This window comes from Notamacropus eugenii, chromosome 5 (assembly GCF_028372415.1).
Source record: "Notamacropus eugenii isolate mMacEug1 chromosome 5, mMacEug1.pri_v2, whole genome shotgun sequence".
In the NCBI taxonomy this organism is placed as follows: domain Eukaryota; kingdom Metazoa; phylum Chordata; class Mammalia; order Diprotodontia; family Macropodidae; genus Notamacropus; species Notamacropus eugenii.
The window spans coordinates 81,632,239-81,660,012 of record NC_092876.1 but is presented as its reverse complement, the minus strand read 5'-3'; the positions used below and the strand labels follow the sequence as shown (position 1 = coordinate 81,660,012).

At 46.2% G+C, this 27,774-nt stretch overlaps 1 protein-coding gene across 2 annotated transcripts; it reads right to left on the bottom strand.

Annotated features, from left to right (window-relative positions):
- Nucleotides 1-237: 237 nt before the first annotated feature.
- Nucleotides 238-27,143, bottom strand: RSPO1 (R-spondin 1). Of its 2 annotated transcripts, none has more exons than XM_072610010.1 (6): nt 26,869-27,143; nt 18,155-18,548; nt 11,237-11,428; nt 7,019-7,168; nt 6,618-6,806; nt 238-1,458 (listed from the first exon to the last, which is right to left on the bottom strand). In XM_072610010.1, the coding sequence occupies exons 2-6, from the start codon at nt 18,246-18,248 to the stop codon at nt 1,280-1,282; spliced, it is 804 nt and encodes a 267-aa protein (XP_072466111.1). In that variant the 5' UTR covers nt 18,249-18,548; nt 26,869-27,143; the 3' UTR covers nt 238-1,279. The 2 variants fall into 2 exon arrangements, with proteins under 2 accessions (XP_072466111.1, XP_072466112.1); XM_072610011.1 differs by lacking the exon at nt 238-1,458 and adding an exon at nt 5,684-5,847.
- Nucleotides 27,144-27,774: the final 631 nt, after the last annotated feature.

Sequence of the window (27,774 nt, the reverse complement as noted above, 5' to 3'; positions counted from 1 at the left end):
TGCAAACTATTTTATAAGCATTAACGCACTACAGACATATTAACTATTGCAGTCTCTAAGAGGGTGTGGAGAGAAGCTAGTTATTGTCCTCCAGTTTTCAACAGGATTCTTTTCCTTTCTTCTTTCTTTCTCCAAGAATCTGCCCGAAGTTCCTGAGACCTGGCCTTGCCTCCAGCCAGTTTACCTTGCTCACCCTATCCCACCCCTGCCCTTACGCTTGAAAAGGAACATGGCTGATAGTTTTCATTTTTTAATTTGAAATAAATTTTTAAGCAGTTTTCAGGGTCTGGTCTCCCCTGACATCATACCATGGACATTTAACATAAATTCTTCCAAGAGAAAGTCTTACATCCAGAAACATGGGACAGGGGAGGGAGAAGGTGAGCCTTTCCTGGGCCAGCCTCTAGGGACCCTTGGCTTTCACCTGCCCGTCAAGCCCAGCCCTGTCTGTCTTTTTAGTCAACATTGCTGCCCACACACTTCAGGCTGGCTGACAGGTCACTGCCAGGGAAATTCTCAAAAAAAAAAAAAAATTACTTTCAAAGAACCTTCTCAAATGAATGTTCTCAGCTCAGCTTCTGCCTGGAGCTGAAGGGGCCTCCCTCTGCACCCTCCTCACCTCTGCACATAACCAAGTCCAGGGGACTGCTGTGGCTCTGGAAGCTTTCCCTTCTCCTGCTTTTAGAAGCATGTGCTCCACAGTCTAGTAGTATGTGTGTGGGTACACATGTAGGTCTGAGGCATGTGGATACATGTACATGTCTATGGGTCTGTCTGAATGTCTGTTCATATATGTACCTAACACATATGGAGGGGTATATGGATGTGTGTCTGTCCAGTGTAGACACCTGGATGCCAGCTTGTCTTTTATAGGCATATGCATCCATGTGTATACATCTGCATATGCCTTCCTTTCTATAAGTGTATGTGTGTATGTATGTGCATGTCTGTGAGTCATGTCTGCACATACATGGCACATCAGAATGAGAATGGCTTTGTGAACCTATGTCTGCCTTTTCTAGGTGGGATGGTAGGCACATGTGTACCCGTCCATGAGATACGTCTGTATGTACATGGTATGTTTTTAGAAACAAGTGGGTACATGTCTGCCTTTTTATAGGTGTGTTTTATGTATCCATGTCTGCATACATGTACATGCCTCATGTGTGTATGGATGTGTACATGTGTGTGAATATGTATTGCAGCAGTACTCCAGTTCAGTAAAGCTCTCATATACATAGCAGCGTTGGCTTCTTGTTTCCAGGGCCTAGAGTTATCCCTAGGCAGCAGGTGTGACGGGACCTTCGGTCCCTCTATGGGGTGGTAGAGGTGGCTGCTGCTGCTGCTGCCCCTTCCGTCTTCGAGGAGAGCTCAAGCGGGCTTCCTTGCTTTCTTTCCTGCTCAGGTTCCCATTGGCGTTCTCCCGTCGGCCCTGCCCATCCTTCCGTCTCTTCTGTCCTAGAATCGGAACATCAAGAATTACCCAAGAGGCCTTGCCCGGGGCTCTCTGGCAGGTGATGAGGTTCAGGGGGTGGGGATCACATGCAGGCAGCAAGTAGGCATAGCCCTGAGCCAAGACAAGGAGAGGAGAAGGAAAGGAGGGAGAGAAGAGAGAAAGACAGGAGGATGGCAAGAAAGCTGAGAGAGATAGGCAGTCAGCAGGGGTGGCCCTGGACACAGACAAGAAGGAGGGAGGTCATTAAGGAAGTTTAGGAAGGGCAGGCAGAAGGGGCCCTAATCTGGACAGCCCTCCAAGGGTACCAAGGAGAAACTTGAGGACTGTTTTGCCAAGAGAAGAGAAAAGGGGAGAGATGGGGGGAGGGGAGGGGGAGAAATCAGCATTATCTCTAAGTGTCTGAAGGGCTGTTGTGCAAATTAGTCTGGAATCTAGGGAGAACAGAGGCAAGGGGTAGAGTGGTACAAGAAAGCATCTTTTAGCCTGGTCTGAAGAAGAGCTTTCACTGTGGCACAGCTGACGCCCTCACTCCTGTATGGGGTGGTGGGTAGAGGTCTCCAAAAATAAATGTATGCAGGATACTCTTTAAAGTGTAATCTGCATTGCTCACGCTTTCCCTATCCCTTCTTAAGTCAAGACAATCAACAAAATAACAGAAGAATCTTTGAATGGTATAACATTAGTTCATTCCAAGACCTAAAGATTAAACTGAAAATTTAGCCATCAGCTGGTTAGAGCTGGCTCCAGCACATCTCTGGTCTGATAGACCTCCCTTTCAACTTTTATTCATTCAGCAATCATTTATTAAGCACCTGCTAAGTTCCAGACACTAAGACAGGTGCTCAGAAGACAAAAACGTCTTTCCCTGCAAGGAGCTTAGTATAGTCCCTGGCACATAAGCCTTACACACTAAACGTGACTGAATGAGACATATAAGCATACACAGAATTTATACAAAATTATTTCAGCAACTGCAGTGGGGAGGGAGGGGAGGGTACTGGCATCAAGAAAGATCAAGATGGGCCTTGTGTAAGAAGGAACATTTGAGTGGATCCTTCAAGGGAACTAGTCAATCTGGAAGACGGCAGTAAAGAAGGAGATCATTCCAGGCATGGGTTCTCTCTAGCTTGATTGCACCTTATTCTTCCTCCTGACTGCAGTCCCATCAAATTGGCCTTCTTTCTCTTCCTCACCCATGGTGTTCCCGCTTCTGCCTTTGTGACTTTGCATGAGCTATTCCCCATACGTGGAGAATACCTACTCTCCTCTTACCTGCCCCTTATATAACCCCTTTCTCTGTCTCTCTGCCTGTCAGTCTCTCTCTCTCTCATGAACTACCTTCCACATGAAGTTTTACTGATTTCCCTCATTCCTGGTACCTCCTGTGTCCTCCATGATACTGTGAGGAAATTAGGATAGAGTGCTGGACCTGGAGTTAGGAAGACTCAAGTTCACAGTTGGCCTTAGATGCTTACTAGCTGTGTGACCTTGGGCAATTTCTCTTAGCCTTGATTTCCTTAATTGTAAAATAGATATAATATCACCTGTCTCCCATGTTTGCTGTGAGCTTTGAATGAGGTATTACCTCTAAAGTATTTGGCACAGTACCTGGCAAATAGTAGGTACTTAATAAATACTTGTTCTTTTCCTTCCAAACTACATTTTTAAATGACTTTGCATTTATCCTCTTTATTCATATCTCTATATTCTCCGTATACTTATACACATCCTTGTTTTCTCTGTTAAGAATGTGAGCATTGTGGGAGTCAGGATTGTTTCATTCTTTGTATTTTACATCTCCTTTGTAGCCCGCACAGGAGATGGAGATGGAGTTCTGTGCATAGGGAACAGTAAGAAGGCCAGTCTTCTAGGAATGTAGAATGTGTGAAGGAGAGTAAGCCTTGTATTCCTGGGTCCTCTAGCATAGCTCTAATACGTTGTTCAGTCGTTTTGGTTGTGTTCAACTCTTCATGACCCCACTTGGAGTTTTCTTGGCAGAGATACTGGAGTGGTTTGCTATTTCCTTCTCCAGTTCATTTCACAGATGAGGAAACTGAGGCAAATAAAGTTAAATGACTTGCCTGGGGTCACACAACTAGTAAGTATCTGAGGTCAGGTCTTGCTAACTTCAAGTCCAGTGCTCTATCCACTGCCCATCTCTAACACAGGGACTCTCAAAAAACTTCAGAGACTCCTCATTCTCTCCTCTTTTCCTATACATCCACAAATACCACCTTTCTTCCTTGTTTCTTTAGCAAAACATGGATCTAAATATCTTAGTAATACTCCCTAATGGGGCAATTCTCAGTGTCCATATGCAGCCTTAAGGCCTGGCAGGGAGAGGTTGCTTTGACTTGGGCCAGGTCCTCCCTCTGAGAATGAGAAGCGAGGGCCCAGAGGCCAAGTGGCCCATCTGGGCTCCATAGTCACAGCCCAAGGGAAGCGGGCTTTCCAGCCAGGCAGGGGTTGGCCTACGAAGAAACATGAAGACACAAAGCATCTCTATTCCAGGAATGATCTGGCCTCTGGCTAAGCCAGGGTCACAGAGTCACAAAACTTCAGAGCTGGAAAGGACCTCGAGTCCGATTCACACTTGAAGAAGAATTCTTCCTATGGCCCCTTGACAAGTGGTCATCCAGCCTCAGCCTGAAGATCTACTGAGGCAGCCGATTCCACCCTGGGAGAGCTCCAACTGTTAGGAATGTCTTCTTGAACTGAGCCCAAATCTGCCTCCCTGCAACTCCCACCCACTGCTCCTAGTTCTGAGTCGAAGTACAACGTCTCCTCCACGACAGTCCTTTGGATACTTACAGGCAGCAGTCATGTCCCTTCTCCCCTCCCCCCAAGTCTTCATTTCCAATTCCTTTGATCTTTTATTATGTGACATAATTTCCCTATAGCTCCAGGAAAACCCAAAGAATTATGAAATTTTTTAATTGCAGGAAACCCGTGAGCGGCCATGTAGTCCAGCCCAACCCTGTAAAAGAATTCTCTGTACAATGTCCTCAATTAGTGGTTGTCCAACTTTTGCTTGAATATTTCCAGTAATGGGGAACTCACTATCTACTTAGGGTATCCCACTCTACTTCTGTACTATGCCAATTGTTGGGAAGTTTCCTTACAGTGAATCACAATCCATCTCTCTGCAGCTTCCACCACAATACTGGGCCTGGAATCAGGAAGAACTCATCTTCTTGACTCCAAGTCCAGCATCCTATGCACTGTGCCACCTACCTATAAATAGACAGAAATGTTGGCTATTATTTTTCATAGTCGGGCTGAGATCCTGGCACCCTCTTTTTAGTTTCCAGGCCTTTGTAATGGCTGTCCCTGTGCCTGGAATGTGACCCTTCCTCACCTGGTCTCTTAGAACTCACCTTCAAGAGACTTAGCTCAAGCACCCCCTTTTCCATGAGGTCTTTCTTGATCCCCTCAACCCCCAGTCACTTGGTATCTCTATATGTGCATATATGTGCCTATACATAGGCATATGTACCTACATATGTACATGGGGCAGCTAGGTGGTATAGTGGATAGAGCACTGTGCCTATAGTCAGGAGGATTTGAGTTCAAATCCAACCTCGGACATTTACTAGCAGTGTGATCCTGGGCAAGTCATTTAACCTTATTTGCTTCAGTTTTCTCATCTGTGAAATGAGCTGGAGAAGGAAATGGCAAACCACTCCAGTATCTATCTCTGACAAGAAAATGTCACATGGGGTCACCAAGAGTCAGACACAACTGAACAGCAACAGCGCATGTCCATATGATTTCCTCCAATGGAATATAAGCTCTTTGAGAACAAGGGCTGTTGGATTTCTGTCACTGTATTCCCTAGCACCTGACACATAGCAGGAGCTAAATAAATACCTGCTGATTCATTGGTTTGCTTGCACTTTTCTAGTGTGTTTATCATGTAACATTATATATCATTGTTATCTGTGTAGGGGTCTCATCTCCCTCCTGGACTGTAGGCTTCATAGGACAGGGATCATGTCTTATCTGAACTTTATCTTTTCCCCAGTGCCTAGCATCAAGGAGGCAAAGAAGAAGCAAGCAGGCAGAAGGCAGACATGGGGAGGCATTTTGTTTCATTTTAGGGGGACTGTTTATAGAAATACAAAGGTATGAAAAGGAAGGATGAGATTGAGACTTGCATAGAGCAGCTGTCTCATGACGGAACGTGGTGACTATCTTAAGGTATTTGCAAAGTGTTCTGCACACAAGTAATGTGCCAACTTTAATTTAAAAAAAGTTGTTGGATGAATGATACATGAGGGGATTGAAGAAGCAGGGGAAACACGATGTCTTCAGGACTGGTTCTGATGATCGGGAGCTCACAAGAAGACTTGGTTCCCTCTGAAGAGAGCCTGAGAACCCAACAAGGAGAACTGGGAGGCACAAAGACCAAGGAAGAGAAGGTGATGTTGGGGAATACAGGGGGATCTTGGGGAAGTAGATGGACATCTTAGGGAAGCAGGGTGGGATCTTGAAGAAATAGAAGGGGATCTTGGGGAAATGGAAGGGAATATTGAAAAAATAGAGGGGGATCTTGGGGAAGTAGATGGGGATCTTGGAGAAATAGAAGGGGGATCTTGGGGAAGTAGATGAGATCTTGAAGAAATAGAGGGGGATCTTGGGGAAATAGATGGGGATTTTGGAGAAGTACAGAAGGATCTTAGGGAATAGAAGGGGATCTTTGGCAATAGAGGAGAATCTTAGGGAAATAGAGGGGCATCTTGTGGAAGTAGAAGAGGATCTTAGAGAAACAGGGATCTTAGGGAACAGAAGAGGGTCTTGGGAAAGTAGATGGGAATCTTGAAGAAACAGAAGGATCTTGGAGAAATGGAGGGGGATCTTGGTGAAGTAGATGGGGATGTTGGGGAAATAGAGGGGGAATGGGGCAGCTAAGTGGCACAGTGGATAGAATACTGTCCCTGGAATCAGGACACCTGAGTTCAAATCCAGTCTCAGACACCTGATACTTACTAATTATGTGACCTTGGGGAAGTCACTTAACCCTGATTAACTAGCCAAAAAAAAAAAAAAAAGGAGGGGTATCTTGGGGAATAAAATAAGATCTTGAGGTAACAGAGGGCAACCTTAGGGAACAGAGGGAGATCTTGGGAAATAGAAGGGAATCTTGGGGGCAGAGGCTCACCATCAGGACACGGAATCTTCTGCACTGTACACCTCCTGGTCTCCTTAGTGCTAGGACAGACCGAACGGTCCCCAGAGGGAGCCTGTAGCACAAGACGTGTCCGTTCTTCTGAACCCCTCCGGAAACCACAGAGCTTCTTCTTCTTGGAGCATGGCCCCCATGGGGACCACTCACTCATTTCACATTGTGCTAGGGACAGGTACAGAGGCAAAACTGAGAAGAACATTGCTCCTGGCCCCTGGTACCCTGTGAAATATGGCTCTCCCTGCTTTTCCACACCCCTGCTTCCCATCTTTAGAGCCCCCGGGGCCAGAGCTATGGTCTCTGGATTCAGGCTTCCAGATTCCTCCACCCCATTTCCACATTCCCATTTAGCACTAGAGCTCCCCCAGTACCCTCACCAGGACTGCTGCATTCCATGGTACTGTTGGCCGCTGAGGAGCCCTCAGGACAGGCTGGGTAACAGCGGCCCTTGTGAAGGTATAAGCCTTCCTTACATTTTGTGCAAAAATTGTGGCTGAAGCAGGCCTCACAGTTCTCAATCTTGCATTCTGGGGGGAGAAACAGAGCAGAGAGTCCATCAGTTCAAGTCTCTCCATACCTTATAAATGCATACTCCCCCTATCATGCCTTATAACCTTATCTGGCTCCAAACATTCCTCCAATCAGTCAAGTATTTATTAAGCACTGGTTGTGTGCCAGGCACAGTGCCAAGTGCTAGAGATACAAAAAGGGCAAAAAGCAGTTGTTGTTCTCAGAGACTAATGAGGGAGAAGAAACTCCCTCTGCCAGTGGAGATCAGGACCTTTTCTGCAACTTACAGTCTTAGAGAATTGACTGGGCATTGAGAATTTCAATGACTTTCTCAGGGTCCTACAGTCAATATGTGTCAGAGATGGAACTTGAACCTAGGTCTTCCTGACTCTGAGATTGGCTCTCTATTTCATCACATTGCCTTTAATTACACTAATGACCTTGTGCCTTATAATCTAATACTGCCCGCTTTCCAATCCAGAAATTGGGCAATATCATGGTCAGTTCTTAATACATGCTTGGTAACGGATGGGAAGAGTATTTAGAGTCAGAGAAGGTTATAAGGCATGGGGGTGAGAGGGAGGTGGCAGTTGGCATTTAAGCCTTTAGGAAGGAGACTCTGGAAGGGGTTAAAGAGTCAAGGCCCCTCACCCCCATGCTGCTGAGGGGGCATGGTGGGGTACAGGCAAAGCCCTCTGGGTATTCTAGCTCTAGAAATTCACTTTACTTCCATGGGGAAAGGGAAGTCCTACACTACTCACTGTCTCCCATCCTTCTCCTTACTCTGTCTCCTGGGACAATGGGCCAGAGGGAGAAAAGCACTGGATTTGGACATTAGGAAAAATGCAGTGGATAGAGTATTGGGCCGAGAGTCAGAAAGACTCATCTTTGTGAGCTCACAGTGGCCTCAGACACTTACTAGCTGTGTGGTCCTGAGCAAGCTGCTTAACCTTGCTTGCCTCAATTTCCTCATCTGTAAAATGAGCTGGAGAAGGAGATGGCAAGCCACTCCCAATGGGGTCATGAAGTCAGATATGGCTGAAATGACTGAACAAAAAGATTCAAGCAACTAAGTCCTGATTCTGCCACTTATCAGATGGCTGAGTCCTTTTTCCTCTGAGCCTGTTTTCTCACCTGTAAAATTCAGGGGAGTGGGTCGGACTTGATGGGCTCCAGGCACCCTTCTTATAAGTCCTTTAGTATACTGCTTACTTTTGGCAGGGATTAACCCAGGAGACTAGCATTAATATACTCCTAAAGCCCTGGTGACAGTCTCCTCTGGGCCAGCTGTCTCTGCCTAGTTTCCCAGAAACCTTGGGCAGGGAGCAAGGCTGGCCCTGGCTGGAAGTGCAGGCAGTGCCTCTCACAACCTTCTTCTTCCCAACAGAGCTGGGGGCTGGGAGGAGGGGGGGGTGCGGTAAGTAGGGGGGGCTCCCTCCAGTCCTGCCCTGGACTGCCAGGTTGTTAGCAATAGTCAAGGTCAAGGATCCCTCCCCGCTCCAATTCATGGCAGGCAGAAAGTCTAGGGTTCTACTCTACAATGTCCTGGTGGTACATCACTCAGTCTCATCTCCTTCCTATTTTCTAGCAGGTAATTCTCATTCTCAACCACTCCAACACATCTGGGTTCCCTGTTAGTAGGCTAGGAGGTATGGTGGGGGCAGCGAGAGGTCAGGGATGGCACATAAAGGCATATAAAGCCTTTTGGCTATTTTCCTCCTTTTGCCTTCCTGACACCCTATCTCTACCTGTCTTAGCCTCTGCCCCTAACTGGATGCTTCCTGCTTCCTCACTTCCTCCCTCTGTGGATCTGACAGCTAAGCACAGAGATGGTCCCTCCCATCCAGATCCCAGCCTGGGTCCCATTCTCTACACCTCTCCATCTGGTTACTGTTGAATGAGATGTTCCAGGTCTGTCCTGGCTAAAGGTTAGGAAGGGATAGTGCAGGGGTGTAGCCCAGGAAGACAAACCCCAGAGCGCGCGCGCGCGCGCACACACCCACACACACACACACACACACACACACACACACACACACACACACACACACACACACACACCCCTACACTCTCCCTCCCCCACTCACCAGTAAAGTGTGAGTTTCTTGAGGGCAAGGGCTCGCTTTCATTCTGTGTTTCTATCCCCAGAGCCTAGCAAATAGTAGGCACTTAATAAATACTTGTTGGATTAAATTTTGCTTGTATTTTTCAATTTTTATTCTGAATGTAAAAAATAAAACAAACATTTCCACAACAAAGCGGAATAGAAAAAAAAAAGAGGATTACACCTGAAACTGCAGACCTACTATGTGCTACTTCCTATTCCTTTTAAATATACAGCAAAAATCATGTTTTTGTGAACTGGAAATTTATTGCTGTATATTGAATCCTTTCTGCTGTGTACATGGAAATGTTTCTTTTTTTATCTCTTGCTGTTTTATATTTAAGCTCAAAATGAATAAGAGATTCAAATAAATAAATCCATATTTGTTGACCAAATGAAGGATTGGCTTGCAACCAGGACCAAAATCACAAATGACTTTCAGTTATCCCTATGGAAGTGAAGATGAGCCACAGCCCACAGCAGAGGGCCTCTGGATAGATTTCGGGGGGGGGGGGGGGGTGTCCATAAATATTTTAAAATATTTTGATAATTGTATTTCAATATGATTGGTTCCTTTTGTTATCTTATATATTGTGTTTTATGCATTTAAAGACATTCTTCTGAGAAGGGTTCCACAGGCTTCATTAGATTGGCAGAGAAGTCCATGACCCCAAAACAGGTTAAGAACCCTGGGGTTAGAGAATCCCCAAATCACTCCTTATAATCATTCCTCTTGGAGAGTCTGAGGACAGCAGTTACCTTTCTCATTCTAAGCCTGCATTCTTGGCATCTGGAGGACTGCCTTGGTTCAGAGGCTTGGAACAGTGCTCACTCATAAGAGGAGGGAGTTAGCAAGAGATGGAATATCTGCTGTGGAGAATTTACAAAATGTGCAAGGCTAAAAATTATCTTTTCTTTTTTCTTGCTTGCTTAGTCCTCAGCATCTACCTCTAATAAATATATCCACAGATACTCCTCCAGAGGGGAAGTGAGCTTCATGTTGATAGACTCTGAAGTTGGGAGGGACCTTAGAACATGAAGCTGAAAGAAACCTTAGAAGAGGAACCTTAGAATACACAATGTCATGGCTGGAAGGGACCTTAGAATATAGGCTGTCAGAGCTGGGAGGGGGCTCAGAAATGAGAGCGACCTTAGAACATAAAATGTCAGACCTGGAAGGAATTTTAGAACACAAAATGTCATCTGTGCTAACCCTTTATCAAATTATGACCATTCCTAATAAGTGGTTTTCTACCTTTTACTTTAGAACTTAGAATGTCAGAGGTGAGAGGGACTTTAGAACACAGAACATAGAATGCCAAAGCTAGAAGAGATCTTAGAATCTAGAATGTCAGATCTGGAAGAAGAGATTTTAGAACATAGAATACAGAATGCTATAGGTGAAGGGAACCTTAGAACAAAGAATATCTGGAAGGGATCACCTAGTTCAAACGCTAGACAGCCAGATGGCCCAGTGGTGGGCCTGGAGTCAGGAAGACTCAAGTTCAAATCCAATTTCACACACTGACTAGTTGTGTAACCCTGAGCAAGTCACTTCACTTGTTTGCCTTAATTTACTAGAGAAAGAAATGGCAAACCATTCCAGTATCTTTGCAAAGAAAATCCCATGGACAGTATAATCCATGGGGTCACAAAGAGTTGGATGTGACTGAATGACTGAACAAGCTCAAACCCTGAACTTTATAGATGGAGAAACTGAGGCAAGGAGAGTCAAGTGGCCCAAGGTAACAAGTGTAGTAAGGAGCAGAGTCAGGATTCACAGCCAAGGTCTCAACTCCAAATCCAAGGTTTTTTCCCATGGTGCCATGTTGCCTTTAATCATCCATCTCAGCAAGGATGGAACTGGCCTTGCTGACTTAGCCATAGGATAGCCAGCCATAGAGGCAAATGTCCAGGGACTCAAGCCACCCAAATCTGGCTTGGAGCCATTCTCAGCCGCCCACCTGACTTCCCTACTCACTGATGCACTTGTTCATATCAGGGTTGCGAGCATCATAGTATCCAGGCGGACAGGATGGCAGGCAGATTCCAACCTGCCGGATGTCGTTCCTCTCCAGCAGGATGAAGAGCTTAGGGGAGCACTTAAGGCAACCATTGACCTCCGAGCACAGCTCACAGCCCTTGGCGCAGGCCTGACTTCCCTCTGTGCTGACTGTGGGGGAAGGGGAAGAGATGAGAGCAAAGACGGTAAACAGCCACTGGAATAACCCTCTTCTCTCTGGCCAGAGAAGCACTCCCAGCTTCTCAGCCCGATACTTGAAAGAGAAATGAGCAAATTCAATCACCATTCTGCAGCCCCACCCTCCTTCCCCTAGATGGTCAGGAGTTCTCCCGGGGGCCAGCAGCTATCTGCAAGCCTGCATTACAACTCAGCCCCAATCTTATCCTTTCTCTCATCTTTGGACATTTGAATAGACGGTACCTTCCTTTTCATCTGCTTATGGAAATCCCTCTTCAGTCGAAGGCCAGTTACTACCTCCCTGCAGCTTATACTCTCCTTCCCTTCAACTGAAAGCATTCTCCTCAAAGTTTTCTAGACCACTTTGCCAAGAGGTCTCCTTTTCCTTTATCACACTCTACTTTATATTACATTTGTAATGGGGGGAGTTACAAAACCCTCAAAGGGTATTCATTCACAGAGCTGGACTGAGCTCTGCACATGCTCTTCGGAGCCTGAGCATGTGGTGGTAGTAGGGGCTTGGTGATTACCCCCATTACGTAATTATTTCTGTATGTACAACATTCCCTCTATTAGATCATAAGCTTGATGAGGACAAAGACTATGTTATATTTATCTTCCCAGCCCCAGCCCTGAGCACAGGCCTTGGCACTTAGTAGGAAGAGCCATAATTAGCAGTTTCAGCACTCCAGACCAGCAGCACAAAATACCCTCAAATACTGGAGGGGGGATGGGGAATGAGAGAGGCAGTGGAGAGCCATCCTAGGGTGCTCCTGCTAGAAGTAAATATACCATCCGGTACTTTCCTGTGTTGAGTAAAGATTCTTGTTAATTAGATGCTAAACTCGATTTTTTTCTAGGCTGCCAAAGGACAGCAAATAGGACCAGTGCTCTCTAACTTTCTCTACCTCGAGCCAGAGCCCCAATGACAGCTCTGATACCCTAATGAATGCTGGTGGGATTGAATTAATCAGAAAGTGGTTCTCTCTCTCCTATCCCTCAATGAACAACTATAATAGATCATAGGAAAGGGACTTTTCACCCCATTGTTCTCCCACCCTCACCACTCAGTCAATAAGGATTACATATTTCTCTGCTCTCCTCTATCTGTCCTTATGCCCAGGCACTTGGTCATCTAAAGAAGTCTAGCTTTAGGGGTAGCTAGGTGGCACAGAGGATAGAGCACTGAATCAAATCCAGACTCAACCTCTTCTAGCTGCGTGACCCTGGGCAAGTCACTTAATCCTGATTGCCTCCCAAAAAAAGGGAAAAGGAAGAAGTCTAGCTTTGCAGGTGCCTCTGGTATCTTCTCACTGCCTTTTACTGCCTCTTTTTCTTTCTTTCTTTCTTTTTACTGTTTTACTTTTATTTTTACTTTACTGTTCCCCTTTCCTCTCCACCTCCATTCCATTAGGAGAAATGGAATTTCTTAGAAGCACCAAATCTCACATCTGGAAGGGACCTCCAATCATGACCATTCCTAATAAGTGGATCTCTAGCCTCTACTTAACAGCCACAAAGGATGAGGAACTCATTCTCTTACTACAAAATGGGACTTTGGAAGTCTAAACAGAATTAACAGTTTTTTTCCTAAAGAACTTTTCATTTACACTTATTTTCCTTGTACCATAATTAAAAGAAATTTTTTCCTCCACTGTAGTCCTTACCCTATTATGGACAAAGACATTATATCACAAAATTAGATTAAGAAACCCATTCATCCACAGACAGGGTGGCATCACTGTGTAATAGAAAATATTCTGGCTTTGTAACCAAAGAATCTGGGTTTGAATTGGGGTTTTGCCTTTGTAACCAAGTCACTTAACTTCTCTGGTCCTCCATTTCCTCTGCTGTAAAATGAGGGGGATGGCAGGGTGGACTAGATGTCCTTTTAGGTCCTTTGCAGGTCTAAATAAATGTATGGTGAACAAGGGGGTGATAGGGAGAGGAAGAACCTGGGCCCTTGTCTCAGTTGGAGCCCAAGCAGGGGACCATGGGGTAAAAATTCTTAAGAAAGGGGATTCTTATTTCCCTGGACCTAAACATGATCTGGCTGCCTTCCCTCTCCCCTACATCTCCTCTTTCCAAAATCTACTTGGTGCTGTTTTCAGGATCAGTCAGAGATATGCTCTCTCCAGTGCTGAGGGGCAAAAGCCAGGCCAGATTCTTGGAGAAGGGTGAATGTCTTGAAGATGGATCACTCTGGAATGAGGGAGGCCATAGCCAAGGCTCAGCCCTTCCCTCCCATTCATTCCTCCTCTGTACTTCTCAAATCTGGCATTCAGATTTCTGCTAGGTCCAGGATTTCCAACCTGCTGATATTTTCCCTGGCTTGGTCAGTATTCTTTACCACAGAAGTCAGTGATACATGTTGGGAAACAGTTATAGCACTTAGTGAAGGAAATCAGCTTAGTGGACAGAGGGCTGGCCTCAGAGTCAGGAGGCTCTGGGTGGAAATCCTGGCCTCTGATATATCCTGGCTGTGTGACCAGGGGCAAGCTGCTTTACTTCTGAGTTATCAGAGCATACATTTGTAGCTGGAAGGAGACTTAGAGGTTGTTAAGTCCAGCCTGCTCATTTTATGGATGAGGTACAGAGAAGTCAGGTCAATTGTTCAATCAATCAACCAATCAATCCAGAAATATTTATTTGGCACCTACTGTGTGCTGGGCACTGTGTTTAAGTGCTAGGGATACAAAAAGAGGCAAAAGACAATTGCCTTAACGGAGCTTACAAACTAATTGTTTAGGATCACCTACCTTCTAAATGTCTGGGGCAGGATTGGAACCCAGGGTTTCCTGGCACCATTCAGGGCTCTGTTTACTACAACAAAACTCTTTCAGGCTTTCTGGGTTGTAAAGTGAAGGGGTTGGAGTAGATGACCTCTACAATCTACTTCACTTCTAAGGCTGTAAATTATAAACAAGTCACCAGTCTGCCTCTGTGAAAGGAATTCTCACACTGGGAGTTACCCCTATACTATGACTGCTGATCTAGCTACTCCTCTCTCATTCTGTTAAAGCATGATATAATTATTTACATTACATACATATTTAATCTGCCTCTTCCCACCCCACAATAAACTGGAGACAGAGATGGCTTATCTCAAGAGAAGCCACATGGTGTAATGGAGAGATTTCTGGCCTGATAGAGAAACCTGGGTTCCAATCTCACTTCTGATACTTAGTAGATGTCTGACCTGCATAAGTCACTAACCTTCTCTGAGCCTCAGTTTCCTTATCTGTAAAATGGGGCTAATGATATCTGTAGTATAGTGGAGAAAGGGACCTGACCATGAAGTCGGGAAGACTGGATTTGAGTCCTTTTCTTGACACACATTAACTGTGCGAATACAGGCAAATCTCTTGATGTCTCAGGGCAACTATCTTAAATTAAGACTATATTACAGACAAGTTGCCAAGATCAGTGAAGTGAATTCCCACATCTGGAGTTTCTTTCCCTCTCTAATGAAAATGACATTTCATGACGGTTTAAAATAATAAACCGTATCTTATATAGCGCTTTAACGTTTAACAATCATTGGATACACATTATCTCATTTGCTACTCACAACATCCTTCTGAGGTAGGTACCCTTGTTATTCCCATTTTACAGATTTGGGAACTGAGGTGACAGAGGTTAAGCCACACGTCCAAGGTCACACAGCTAGTTGCTATGATGGGATTCAAACATAGGTCTTCCTGACTCTAAATGCCATGCTCAATCCTCCATACTGAAAGCTTTTACGGGCATTGGAAGATGTCACTACATCCCAACTCTTATCCACTTGCCCAGCCCTTTCCTTTAGGTGCCTCGAAGGTCATGGTCACTGGAACACCAGGGTAGAAGGAAGATAAGGGTCTCTCCTACTTCCCCCTGGAGTCCCATAGTTCTAACTCACAAGTCTCACATGAAACTCACCCATTAACCCTATCACAAAGTCCCAATTCCTCTCAACTTCCATATCCAGGTACCTAAGACAGCAGAGGCCTCTATTGGAGACTGGGGGAAAGGAGAAGGTAAAATGCCACTGACCCAGGGCTGGAGCCCAGCTAGTCTGCAGGCCTGGCAAGGGTAGCAAGGCAACCCTGTGGCTCTTGTCTAGAGGTCTGGAAGTCTGAATCATAAAGGTGGAGGGAAAAGCTGAAGGTACCCTCTTCCTTCCCATTGTACCCTGGTAGGTATATAAGACACAGATTTGGGAAGCCAGCCCACTGAAGACTGTCTAGGGATCAAACCCTGACTGCTTCCTTCCCCAGGTCCTGTGAAAGAGCCAAAAAATTACTACCAGATTTGTTCTTTCACCTCCTGAAGAACTCCCTTGGTTGGTCGCCCTTCTTAATACTTTTAAGAGCACTAGCATGGGAGTCAGGAGGTCTGAGTTCTCACCTGAATTCTGTCATGGACTCTTGTGTCCGTCCTTCCTTCCTTCCTCCCCTCCCTCCCTCCTTTCTTCCTTCTTTTCTTTCTCTCCCCCATTAAAATGTGAGCTCCTTGAGGCCAGGGACTGTCTTTTGACTTTCTTTGTATCTCCAACCCTTAGCACAGTGCCCAGCACATAGTAGGTTCTTGATAAATGCTTCTTGACTGAGCTTGAACACTTTTCTTTGAGCATCAGTTTCCACATCCGTAAGTGGTCTGATGCACTAGATAGTTCTGTAAGGGTCTATCCAAATCTCTTTTCTTGGTTCTGTATTCTAAAGTCCCTTATACTTCCAACATTCTATGCTCTGTGTTAATAGTAATAACAACTGACATTTATATGGCACTTTAAAGTTTGCAAACCTACTTTAGATACGGTATCTCCTTTGAAGCTCATGATACCCCTATAGTATTATTATTACCATTTTACAGCTGGGGAAACTGAGGCAGAAAGAGGCTAAGTGACTTGCCCAGGGTAATACAGTTATTAAGTATCTGAAGTGAGATTCAAACCCAGGTTCTACCAACTCTGAGTCTCCATTATACCACTCTGCCTCTTAGGTTTCTTTCATCTGTCATTCTCTATTTTAAGGTCCCTTCCCTCTGACATTTTATGTCCTGTGTTCTCTTCTAGCTTTGATATTCTTTGTGCTAAGGTCCTTTCCAACATGGATATTCTATGTCCTAAGGTCTCTCTCAGCTCTGACATTCTCTGTTCTAACGTTCTCCCCAGCTCTAACAATCTATGAGATAAGGATGCTAACAATCCTTGCTCTGTTCTTCCTTGACTTCCCTCACAGGGTCACCATGAGAACCCATGAGAGAATGGGAGTGAAAGCATTTCTTAATCTGTAAATTATCACACATGCAAACAAACTGAAGACATGCTTCTCTTTCCTGTATACTCAGGTACCTGGGCTAACATCCATTACCAAGGCTAGGTGAATGAGACTAACAGCAGGTTCAATGCTATTTGGTGGCAATGCCCTACCCTGAGCTGGCCCCCTCCTTTGTCCATCACTTCCCCTTCTCTCCCTTAGCTGTTGCAGAAAGCATCAGATGACAAACAAGGCATCTCCAGCCAAGTCTTGCTTATGCATGCACACGGAGAAGAACGTCAATGGGCAAAATTTTAAAAGGTCATCTCAAGCATTTCTCTCGAACTTGGAATTTCACTGTAGTCTTTTTTTCTGCCAACAGATGAATTCCCTAATGATGCCTTACTTCGACTGATATTAAAAGCAACATACATGTCCCAAGTACTCTTTTGACAACTAGTTGGAAAGGACTCCCCAAGGGACCTAGTGCTGGACTCCTGCCACAGACAATCTATCAAGCAGAAAGTAACGGTTCCCATTTTGATAACACTTTACAATTCACAGAACACATAATCCACAATAACCCTGGGAGATGTACAGGGGAAGTGTTATTAATCCCATTTTACAGATGTAGAAGCTGAGACTCAGACAAGCCACAAAGCATATTATTCGGGTTTGGCTGCTCCACCTTATTCTGCCTGCCAAGAGGGCTGAACTAGGACCAAATGGAGATTAACAGCCGTGGCAGCTAGCATTTACATAGTATTCTGAGGTTTGCAAAGGCCTTTGCACATGGTAACTCATTTGATTCTCACAATAACACTATAAGGGAGGTGCTATTATTGTGCCCATTTTATAGATGAGGAAACTGAGGGTCAGAGAAGTTAAGTAGCTTGGCCAGAGTAAAAAACCTAATGAGAATCAGAGGTAGAATTCATACCCAGGTCGTTCTGGATTCCAGGTCTAACTCTATCCTCTAAGCTATGCTCCCTTGACAGGAGGAATTCTAAACCTAGGGTCTGTGAACATTTTTAAAATAAACATTTCAATATAATTGGTTTACTTTGTAATTCTATGTGTTTTATTTCATGCCTTTAAAACCACAATTCTGAAAAGGGTCCATTGGTTTCACAAAGGTTAAGAAAAGAGAAAAACTTTATCTATAGGAAGTTTAGAGGGAAAAGACTTTTGCTCAAAATCAGAAAGAACTTCTTATTAATCAGAACCGTCAAACAACTCAGTGGGTTGCCTCGGGAAGTAGTGAACTTCCCATCATTGGAGGTGTTCAGATAGAGGCTGGAGGACCACTTGTTGGGGATACCATAAAATAGATTCCTACATCAGGGACCTCTGAGGTTGAATCTAAGATTCTAAGTTATGATAAATTGTGTCAAGGAAATTGACACCCCTCACATCCTTCCCTTTTTCCCTACCCCCTCAGATGTGGCCCTTTACATACTCCGCCTCTGCCTCTTCCCCTTCAACCCTCGGCTGCTGCCAGCGAGATGCATCCAGCTCAGAGTAAGGACCACCACCAACAGTCCAAGCCGCATAGTCACTCCCCAGCTCCTGGCCCCCTGGAAGGCAGCGTGGTCTGGGGGCACCTGGCTCCAGCTAGTGGCTGCAGAGCTGGGTCAGCGATGTGGGTCCCAGGTCTGGACCATAGCTCACAGCTCCCATAATCTCAGAGGGTAATGGAAATGGGCAGGGGAGGCCCAGCTCTGCTGTCAGCCCCATAGGGAATTTTGAAGTTTCTTCCCCACCTCGGAGGCTTGGGGAGAGGTGAGAAGAGGGGTGTCGTCACATCCAAGGACAGCTAGGGACATTAAGGCACGGTCACATCAAACTGAAACCTGAAGGGGAAAAGGGAGAAGGAGGCATTTAATCAATCAATCAATCAATTAAACAAGCATTATGAAGCCCTCCCAAATCCCCTTGCCTCCCTGGACCAAAATCTTGGCATTTTCTTAGGAACCTTGGTATATTATGGACATGGGAACCAAAGCTGCTAATATGTGCTTGGTGGGAGCTGTACATACCAGTTGACTATTGCTTCAAGGCAGCTCAGCTCCTCTTCTGCCCCAGAGCCTTGTCCACTCTGAGGCATAAAAGAGATCTGAGAGAGCCATGGCTCCTCTGATGTGGTATGACTACATGCAGCATCACAGCCATTTCTCAGATCCCATTTTAGGAAGAATATTGGGGACTTGAAGCAACTTGAATGCAGAAAAGGGCTATGCTGGATACTCTGGAGGGTGATTGATCAAAAGAACTGCTGGTGCTTAGCTTGGACAACAGCATTAGTTATTAATCATTTACTTACTACATGCCAGGCACTGTGTTAAAAGCTGGAGATATTGAAAAAAAAAAAAAAAAAGGAAAAACACCTCCTGCCCTCAGGGAGATTACATTTTAATAGGGGAGACAAAATGTATATAAGGAGGCATGCACAACATACATATAGAGGAGAAAGAAGATAAACTGAGAGGGGAAAGCACTAGTAGCTAACGGGACTGGGAAATCAATCATTCATATGCCAGGCACTGGGCATCATATAAATATGAGATGAGAAATAAAAAAGAGAATGAAATGATTCCTACACAGAAGGACCTTACAATCTAGTGGAGGAGACAAGTACATATCTACCTACATACTCATATATATGTACACATGTAGAGGGGTATATGTGTATACATGTAGATGTATATGTCTAGCATAAATTAAAATGGGAGTAAATATATACAAAGTAGTTAAATACAATAGAGACAGTTAGGTGGCACAGTAGATAGAACGCTGGGCCTGGAGTCAGGAAGACATCAAATCTGGCCTCAGACACTGACTAGCTGTGTGACCCTGAGCAAGTCACTGTACCCTCTTTGCCTCAGTTTTCTCATCTATCAAATGTGCTGGAGAAGTTAACAGCAAACCATTCCAATATCTTTGCTAAGAAAACTCCAAATAGGGTCACAAAGAGTCATACACAACTAAAACGACTCCGCAACAACAAAGTTAAACACAATAGTTTGAGAGGAAGGCCACTAGCAGCTGGAGGCATCAGGAAAGGCTTCAAGTACAAGGTGGTATTTGAGTTTCGTTTTAAAGGAAGAGGAGGCCACTGAGGTAGAAATAAGAAGGAAGTGCATGTAAGGCATATGGAACAGCCAGTGCAAAGGCATGGAAATAGGAGATGGAAATGTCATGTATGAGAAACAGACATAAGGCCAGTTTGGTTGGACTGAAGTGGGGAAGGGAAAGTAATGTCTATGGATGCTGGAAAGATAGGTTGGGGCCAGGCTGTGTTGGGCTTTTAAAGCTAAACAGAGGAATATATAGTTTATACTGGAGGAAATAGGAAGCAAGTAGAGCTGATTGAGGAGAGAGTAGGGTTACATGGTTACACCTGTACTTAAAGAGTATTATTATGGCAGCAGTGTAGAGGTTTGGCTGCCATGATGAGAGACTTGAGGCAGGGAGACCAATTAGGAGACTTGCAATGAGCTAGAAGAGAAGTGGTGGGAGCTTGAACTATGGTGGTGGCTGTAGGAGTAGAGCAGAAATAGAGTAGAGAGTAAAGAGAGGAGAGAGAGAGAGAGTACAGAGAAGAGGACAGATTGGAAAGATAGTGTAGAGTTAGCAAGACAGGATTTGGTAACGGATTGAATGTATGGGGTAAGGGGTAGAGAGGAACTGAGGATAATATTAAGGTTATGAAACTGGCAGAATGGAAAAGGTGGTGGTACCTTTGACAGAAAAATGGAAGTTTTGAAGAAAGGAGGTTTCAAGGGGAAAGACAATGGATTCAGTTTTGGACATGTTAAGTTTGAGATGTCTTTGGAACACCCAGTTTGCATTATCAAGCAGGCAGCTGGTGATGAACAACTGAACCCCAAGGGAGAGTACGAGACTAAATATATAGATCTAGGAGTCATCTGCATAGTTCGTCTTATTGAGTTACTTCAGTTGTGTCTGACTCTCCATGACCCCATTTTGGGGTTTTCTTGGCAAAGATACTGGAGTGGTTTGCCATTTCCTTTTCTAGCTCATTATGAAGACACTGAGGCAAACAGGGTTAGGTGACTTGCCCAGGGTCACACAGCTAAGCAAGTGTCTGAGATTATATTTCAACCGATGAAGGCAAGTCCTCCTGATTCCAAGTCCAGTCTTCTATCCACTGCACCACTTACCTGCCCCCATCTGCATAAATATGAAAGTAAAACTTATTAGAGTTGTTGAGGTTACCAAGAGATTGTTGAGAGATGTGAGAAAAGACATAGAACAGAATCTTGGGGAACTCCCACAGTTAGAGGATATGATGTAGATGATGAGAGAGTAAAGGAGACTAGAAGAAACAGGAAGACAGATGGGGAGAGAACCAGGTGAACGAAGAATGACAAAAACCCAGAGAAGACAGGAAGAAATGGTGATCGATGAGAGCAAAAGCCGCAGATAGGTCAAGAAGGATGAGGAGTGAGACAAGACCATTAGATTCGACAACTAAGAGATCACTGGTAACTTTAAAGAGGACAATTTCAGTTAAGAGAATTATTTGGAAGCCAGACAAAGGATTATGGAAGGAACAAAGACAGGAAGCTGAGGCAGCAAGTATAGATAGATTTTTCAAGGAGTTCAGCGGAGAGGAGAGACATATAGGATCATAGTTGGAGAGGATTGTACGATTTACTGAAGGCACTTAAAGAATGGGGAAGACACAGTTATGTTTTAAGATGCTTGAGAAGATGCCATTTGAACGGAGGAAGCTAGGGATTCTAAGAAGATGAGAAGAGGGAGAGCATTATGAAATTCTAAGAAGGAACTCTAACAATCAGAGCTAAGCAACAATGAAATAGACTGCCCCATAAAAATGACAATTAACATTTTGATAGTTCACATAGCACTTCATATGCATTGGCTCATTTGTATCTCATGATCTCTGGGTGGGTGGGTGTGTGTGTGTGTGTGTGTGTGTGTGTGTGTGTGTGTGTGTGTAATTATTATAATCATCTCTCCCCATTTTACAGAGGAGGAAACTGAGGCTCAAAAAATATTATAGAACTTGCCCAGGGTCACACAAGCTAGTAAGTATGTGAGTTGGGATTTGTCCCATTCAATATCCCCTATGTCATGCTACCTCTTTTCATTTGATTCCCATGATTCTGGGAGTTAGTACTACTAAGTCCTATTTTACAGGTGAGGAAATTAAGGCTCAGAAATATTAAGAGATTTGTCCTAAGTTACACTGCTGGTGTTACAGGAACCCAAGTCATCCTAATTCCAAGTCCACAGCTCTTTTTCCTAAACCTTTCAAAGAGTGAGCTCCCTGTCCCTCAGAGTGCTCAAGCAGATTCTAGATGACCCCCAGAGCTATTTGATGATCCTATGACTATCAGAAGAGGGTGAACCTGTTTTCCCCAAACCTTCAATTCTCTAAGCCTTCAACCTTCCTTGGGGTCCTTGTTCTCCAGCTCTGTGGGCATTGGTTGGATTCTGTCCCTCTCTTTGGGCTGGGCAGGGAGGAGAGAAGTGAGACTTCCTGGGGGCACAGAAACTTCTGACACAGCAGGGCGGGCGGCCACTGCCATTGTGCCGAAATAAAAGAGGCAGCAGGCGCCACTCAGGCCAACGACACAGAAAATTAGGCTAATCCCCCCTGGCAGCTTTGCTGGCCAGAGTGACCCAGACAGCCCCAAGTCCATCCCCTTCCTCTCCTCTCCCCCCATCAAACCCCTCCTTCCACCATCCCACCCAGCACAGCCAAGGGATGAGAGTCATGGGGATCCACAGGGCAGAAGCTATGTCCCGGAAGTTTGATTATGTTCCCATCCTGGGAACATATCCCTGGGAACACATTCATTCACAGTCCCTTCTGCCCATTCTTTTCCTAAAGTCCTCCTCTGATGCCGCATTGTGGCACTGAGGTGATGGTGGCTTCTCGAAAGGTCAAAAACAAAACAAAACAGGACAATAAAACAACCCTTTTGAAGAGTAAAGGCTCCCAGCTAGTAAGCATAAGAGGTGGGACCCAGGTCCTCCGACTTTAGAATCAGTGCAGTTCTTATTGAACCAACTGCCTCCTCGATCAACTGAGATAATGCAGGCAAAAATGCTTGGCAAAACTTAAGGAGTGCTGTATGCTAGGGAGCTGTGGGGAGGTGGTGGTTGTTAGAATCCACCTGCTCCCCAAAGAGGGAAACCAGAAGAGGAAGACTTCTTCTGTGTCCATCTTGGCATGTGGTTCAAAAGTGTTTCTTTCTCACCTCTGCCTTTTCAAATCCTTAGCTCCTGAGTCTTTATACAGTCTGTTCAAGCACAGTACTGGGCACTCAAAAATCGAAGCCCACGATGCCACTGCTGAAAAGCTATGTGTTAAGTAGGAGGTAGAGAGCCAACCTTGGAAGCAGGAGGATCCAGGTTAACACCCTCCCTCGGCCACCCTTCCCCCTCTCTATGTGCCCCAGGCTAGCATCAGTCCAAGTGCTACTAGTGGGAGTCAATTCATTAGTAAGCTCTGGAAACAGCACATTCATTCTAGAACCCTTGTTTCTCTCAGGGAACACATTTATACATAATTAAAGTAAATAGCATTTGTACACTTTAAGATTGAAAAGCAATATATACACATACATATATGCACACACACACATATACATTTATATAAAATCTTATTATGTCTTTTTTGCAAATAAGGAAACAGAGGCTAAAAGAGATTAAGTGACTTGCCCAGGGCTAATGGATGTCAGAGGTAGGATTTGAACCCAAGCCTTTCTGATTCTAAGTCCAGCACTCAAGGTACCTATCTCCTGAGTCCCTAGACCCTGAATCTTCTATATTGGTATAGACTGGATGGGGTCCTGCTGAATCCAGAGAACTTGGCTTCTCTGACAGCTCTGTCAGGAGAATCTGCCCCTCCCTGAGATGGGCCCCTCCTTCCCCAAATTCTCCTCACTTCAGCCCAGAAAGATAAAAATGTCCAGTGGGAAGTTCAGGGCACCTCCCCTGGCCCCCAGCCCTTGTCTTTCTAAACTCCCCCATGATCCCCTCACTGCTTGCCCTGAGACACCCAGATTTCCCATCCCCCAACCCCTTGACAATCAGCTCTCCAATTCCCAGTTTCTCCAAGCCCACCAGGGGAGGAGATAAATCATTATCTAGCTGGAAGTTCAGGACCTCCCTCCCCTCCTCACCCAAGACCCTCCACCCCACCCCCACCCAAGCTTTGAAGGCTAGACACAAGCTCAAGTGGTTAAGCTGCCTGGGAAGAGTGTTTATGTGAGGCGAGGGATCTCGTCTGGCATTTCAGTGGAAGCCTGCAGGGAATCCTCAATCACCCCCAAACATTTCCTTTGAATTACCCCTCTAGTGATGGCCCCAGTACCTACTAATGATCCAATGACCCACTCAACTTCTCTGACAATGAGTTCCTCTATCTTCACTCCCCTCCAAGTTTTCCTAAGTCCTTATCCTTTCTGCCGCCCTTGCCACTTACTTCTCTCTCCACAGATCCCCAGTCCATTCCTAGCAATTACAGTATCACAGACCATTAGAACTGGAAGGAGCCCCAGAGCATGCCTAGTTCTCACCTTGATGGTCAGAAGCATGAGTGAGCTGGGGAGGTGGGGAGGGGAGTGGTAGAGAGAGATATAATATGCTGGGACTATCATCAATGAAAGTGAAGGCTCAGGGAATATATGGGGGGGACTGACAGGCACATGCACCCTTGGTCAGGGGTGGGGTGAGGACTTTCTAACAAGCATGTAGCCTAACCTTTTCATTTGACAACTGAGGAGGACCAGAGAGAGTAAGATGTCCACAAAGCAAGTTAGTAGCGCTGGTACTAAGGTGCAGGACTCCAGATTTCTCTTCCCATAACTGTAAGACTCTGGCAGAAAGACTTCAAAATATCCAACATCCCTCAGGCCACCAGTGTGTAAAACCTCAAAAATGCCCAAAACCTGGTATATTAAGAATGACAGTCCCACTGAATGCACACTCAGAAGGGAGGAAAGATGGAACTGGCTGACTTTCTTATAAGTTCTTTTAAATCACCAGTTGATGGATATCACTCACTCAGTCAATATGTATTTATTAAACACTTTACTATGTGCAAGGCATTGTGCTTAGCATTGGGGATTCAAAGAAAGTCAGTAATGGGAAATTGGCAGAGAAGAAGTCAGTGACCTAGAAGTCTGTGCTCTATAATGAAAGGGGGGTGGAGAGGGGAGGGAGAACTGGCTGGGGGTCTGCACATAGGGATTGGGGCATGCTGGCCAGGTGAGGGAGTCCACACAGAAAGAGCAATTCCTAAAAGGACTTGTCTCTGAATGGCTTGTGAGCAGAAGGATTAAAGGTAGGGAAAGAGGGCAAGAAATAGGGTGGGGAGTTGTGTGTGTGTGTGTGTGTGTGTGTGTGTCTTCTCACCAGCACTCAACGAAGATGGGGAGGGGGAGAAGGGCAATGAGTACAGGGGCATAAATAGGCATTGCCCTCCAAGGCCACCAAGTTGGAGGGTCCTCAAACTCCATTTTGCATGGCACTGCACTGTAAATATGACCTCTCATTGGAGGGCTCCTGCAGACTGTTGCCAAAGGGCCCCACCTGTTCTTAATCTTTCTGGGGTAAGAGAGTCCTTCAGCTCCAGCTTCCCTCCTCCTTTCCTTTCCCCTGTGAAATGCCATCTTCAGAAGAATGAGGAGGCACCAGAACAGGGGTTCCATTTATGTTTCATCCCAAAATACAAGGAGAGGTGTTAACTAGACAGTGTTACCCACAGTATGGGAGCGAGGTTGATGGATGGCAAAGAGAGATCCAGCTGAGGGCCATGACAAGGGAGAAGGGGACACAGCTGTAGGGTTGTGGCTTGGGTGAAAAGGGACACAGCTGGGGGCACTATGGTCAGGGAGAAGGTAGCTAGGGCTGGAGTGGGGAGGAGAGGGGAGGGGGAGGGACACAGCTGGGGAAGGGGCAAGGCTGAAATAACTTTCACTCTCTTGTTTGCAAATTCAATCAGGATAAATTGGTGCTTAGGAGCCTGATAAAAACAGAAAATGTAAACCGTCTCCATCCTCTCCTCCCTCCATTGGGGGATGGGGGCTGTGCACGGAGGAAGAGGTTTGGAGCCTAATCCCATCACTAGCCCAGCCTGAGCTGATGTATTACACCTCAGCAGACTGGCAGAGGGTGGGGGAAAGCGACTGCAGGGGGCAGCCCTAATGTAAACCTGACCTGTGGGAGATTTGTGTCTCCCTCAGACAGAGCCGAACCAGATGCTAGGGGACCCAGAAGGTGAGGAGTGGCCCCTCCCATGGGGGGGGGGGGAAGAAGTGGAGTAGAGGGCAAATAAAATCTTTCCTTCCCAAGCCCAGAGTCAACCCAGGTCACACTCTCTACCCAAGAGGACTCCTGTGAAGCCCCCTCCCCCCTTCAGCCAGGGGCCAGGAGAAGCACTCCCTTGGGATCCAAGTGGCCACAACACAGCAAAAGATAAGCCCCATGCTTAAGTCTGATCTTCACTGATCCCCACCCAGTTCCCCTACCAGGCTTCATCTCCTTTCAGTCTATATCTCTGTCCCAGTAAGTATGGGGGGGGGGGGGGGGAGTACGTGTGGAGGGGGGAAAACGGTGATGGGAGGAGGCGAGAGGAGCAGTAAATTACCCTTTCACTCTCCAGTTCTAGTCCTTTCTAGACCTTAGCTGGCCACACAGCGCTCCCCCTCTGAACAGTACCAGGTCAGAGACCGGAAGAAAGTTAAGGATGGGGAGGGGGGTGGCAATGGATAGGGAGCATGAGAATAGAGGATTTGGCGGGGGAAGGGGAAGGGGAGCTGAGGCAATGTGACCCTGGAATGGGGGTATAGAGGCCTCCAGGATAGGAAATTCCTTCACCTGGGTCCCTTGGCTAACCTCCCTACCACTGCTTCAGGCCCATCAGGCAGGTGCTGGAGACAAACGGGGTTCTGGTCCTACGTGCCCCCTCCCCCTATTACTGCCCTTACCCAAAGGGAGAGGCCAATCTATCCAGTTCTGGACTCCCAAGCTGCCCAGTCCACTAGAGTAGAGGCTCTCTTGGTAGGAGGAGGTGCCAAGCTCTGGTCACTCCATCCGCCCCCACCCAATTTCAGGTAGAATCAGGATCTCCGCTCTCACTCCCAGACAGGACCGAGATGTGGGCGTCCTTACCTCGGTTGGTTTCGCGATCCCCAAAATCCTACTATGCTTGGGCCCCAGCTGTCCTGTTCGGTTTGATGCAGTCCTGAAGGCAAGGACAGGGGCCCGGGCAGGGGCCGGGAGGGGGCGAGGGGCGCTGCCGGCCAGCCCCGTGCGCCCAGCCTCCCGCGCCCCCTCTTCTCCGCTTAGCTAGGCTCCGCTAGCTCCTCCCGCTCCCGAATTGCTCAATCTGCGAGCAACGGAGCGGAGCCCGAGGCTCACCCTCTCCGGGGCTGGTGCCCCACCCCTCCCTTCTGTCCCTCGGCACCTCCCCTAACGCCCGCCCGGCCCCGCCCCGCCCGCCTCGCCCCGGGCTCTGTTTGGATCATTCACTACCCTTCTCAAGCAGCAGTCTCTGGGGGGAGAGATCGTGCCTTTATCTGTTGTCATTCTCCCCTTCTCTCTGTGTGTCTCGGGCAGCATGTGTCTGACCGGCTGCCCTTTCCCTTCTCTATCTCTGAGAGCGTGTGTCTGACTTTGTCTCCTCTTTCCAGCATGTTTCTATCTTTCTCAGTCTCTTTCTCCCCTCCCTTGTAACTTGCAGTGAAAGTGTGTCTGTCTGTTGCCTCCTCTTCCCCAGCTTCAGACTCAATGAGGGGTGAATTCTCCCTGTTCCCACAATGCGAGGAATCCGCAACCCCCCTTTCCCTTTTCAGTCCCGTTCTCTGTTTTCCTTTCTCCTCATCCCCCAGATTCTCAGCAGAAACTGGATTGGAGCAGGCCCTTCAGAGTTCCTCAGCCCCTTCTCCAACCTGAGGAAGGGAGGACCAGGGGAGAGGGCCAGAGAGCTTGTGATGGTGGGGGTCCTGGGAGGGGTACTTGGGCCAGAGTAGGTATACACAGTTCTTGATAGATGTTTGTTGACTGGAGGTGGTATGC

Coding starts and splice junctions, on each gene's coding strand:
- RSPO1 (XM_072610010.1), bottom strand. CDS start 18,248: ATGCGGCTTGGACTGTTGGTGGTGGTCCTTACTCTGAGCTGGATGCAT. Junction 7,169..11,236: donor TGATATGAACAAGTGCATCA/GTGAGTAGGGAA, acceptor TTCTCCCCCCAG/AATGCAAGATTGAGAACTGT. Junction 6,807..7,018: donor CATGGAATGCAGCAGTCCTG/GTGAGGGTACTG, acceptor ACCTGTCCCTAG/CACAATGTGAAATGAGTGAG.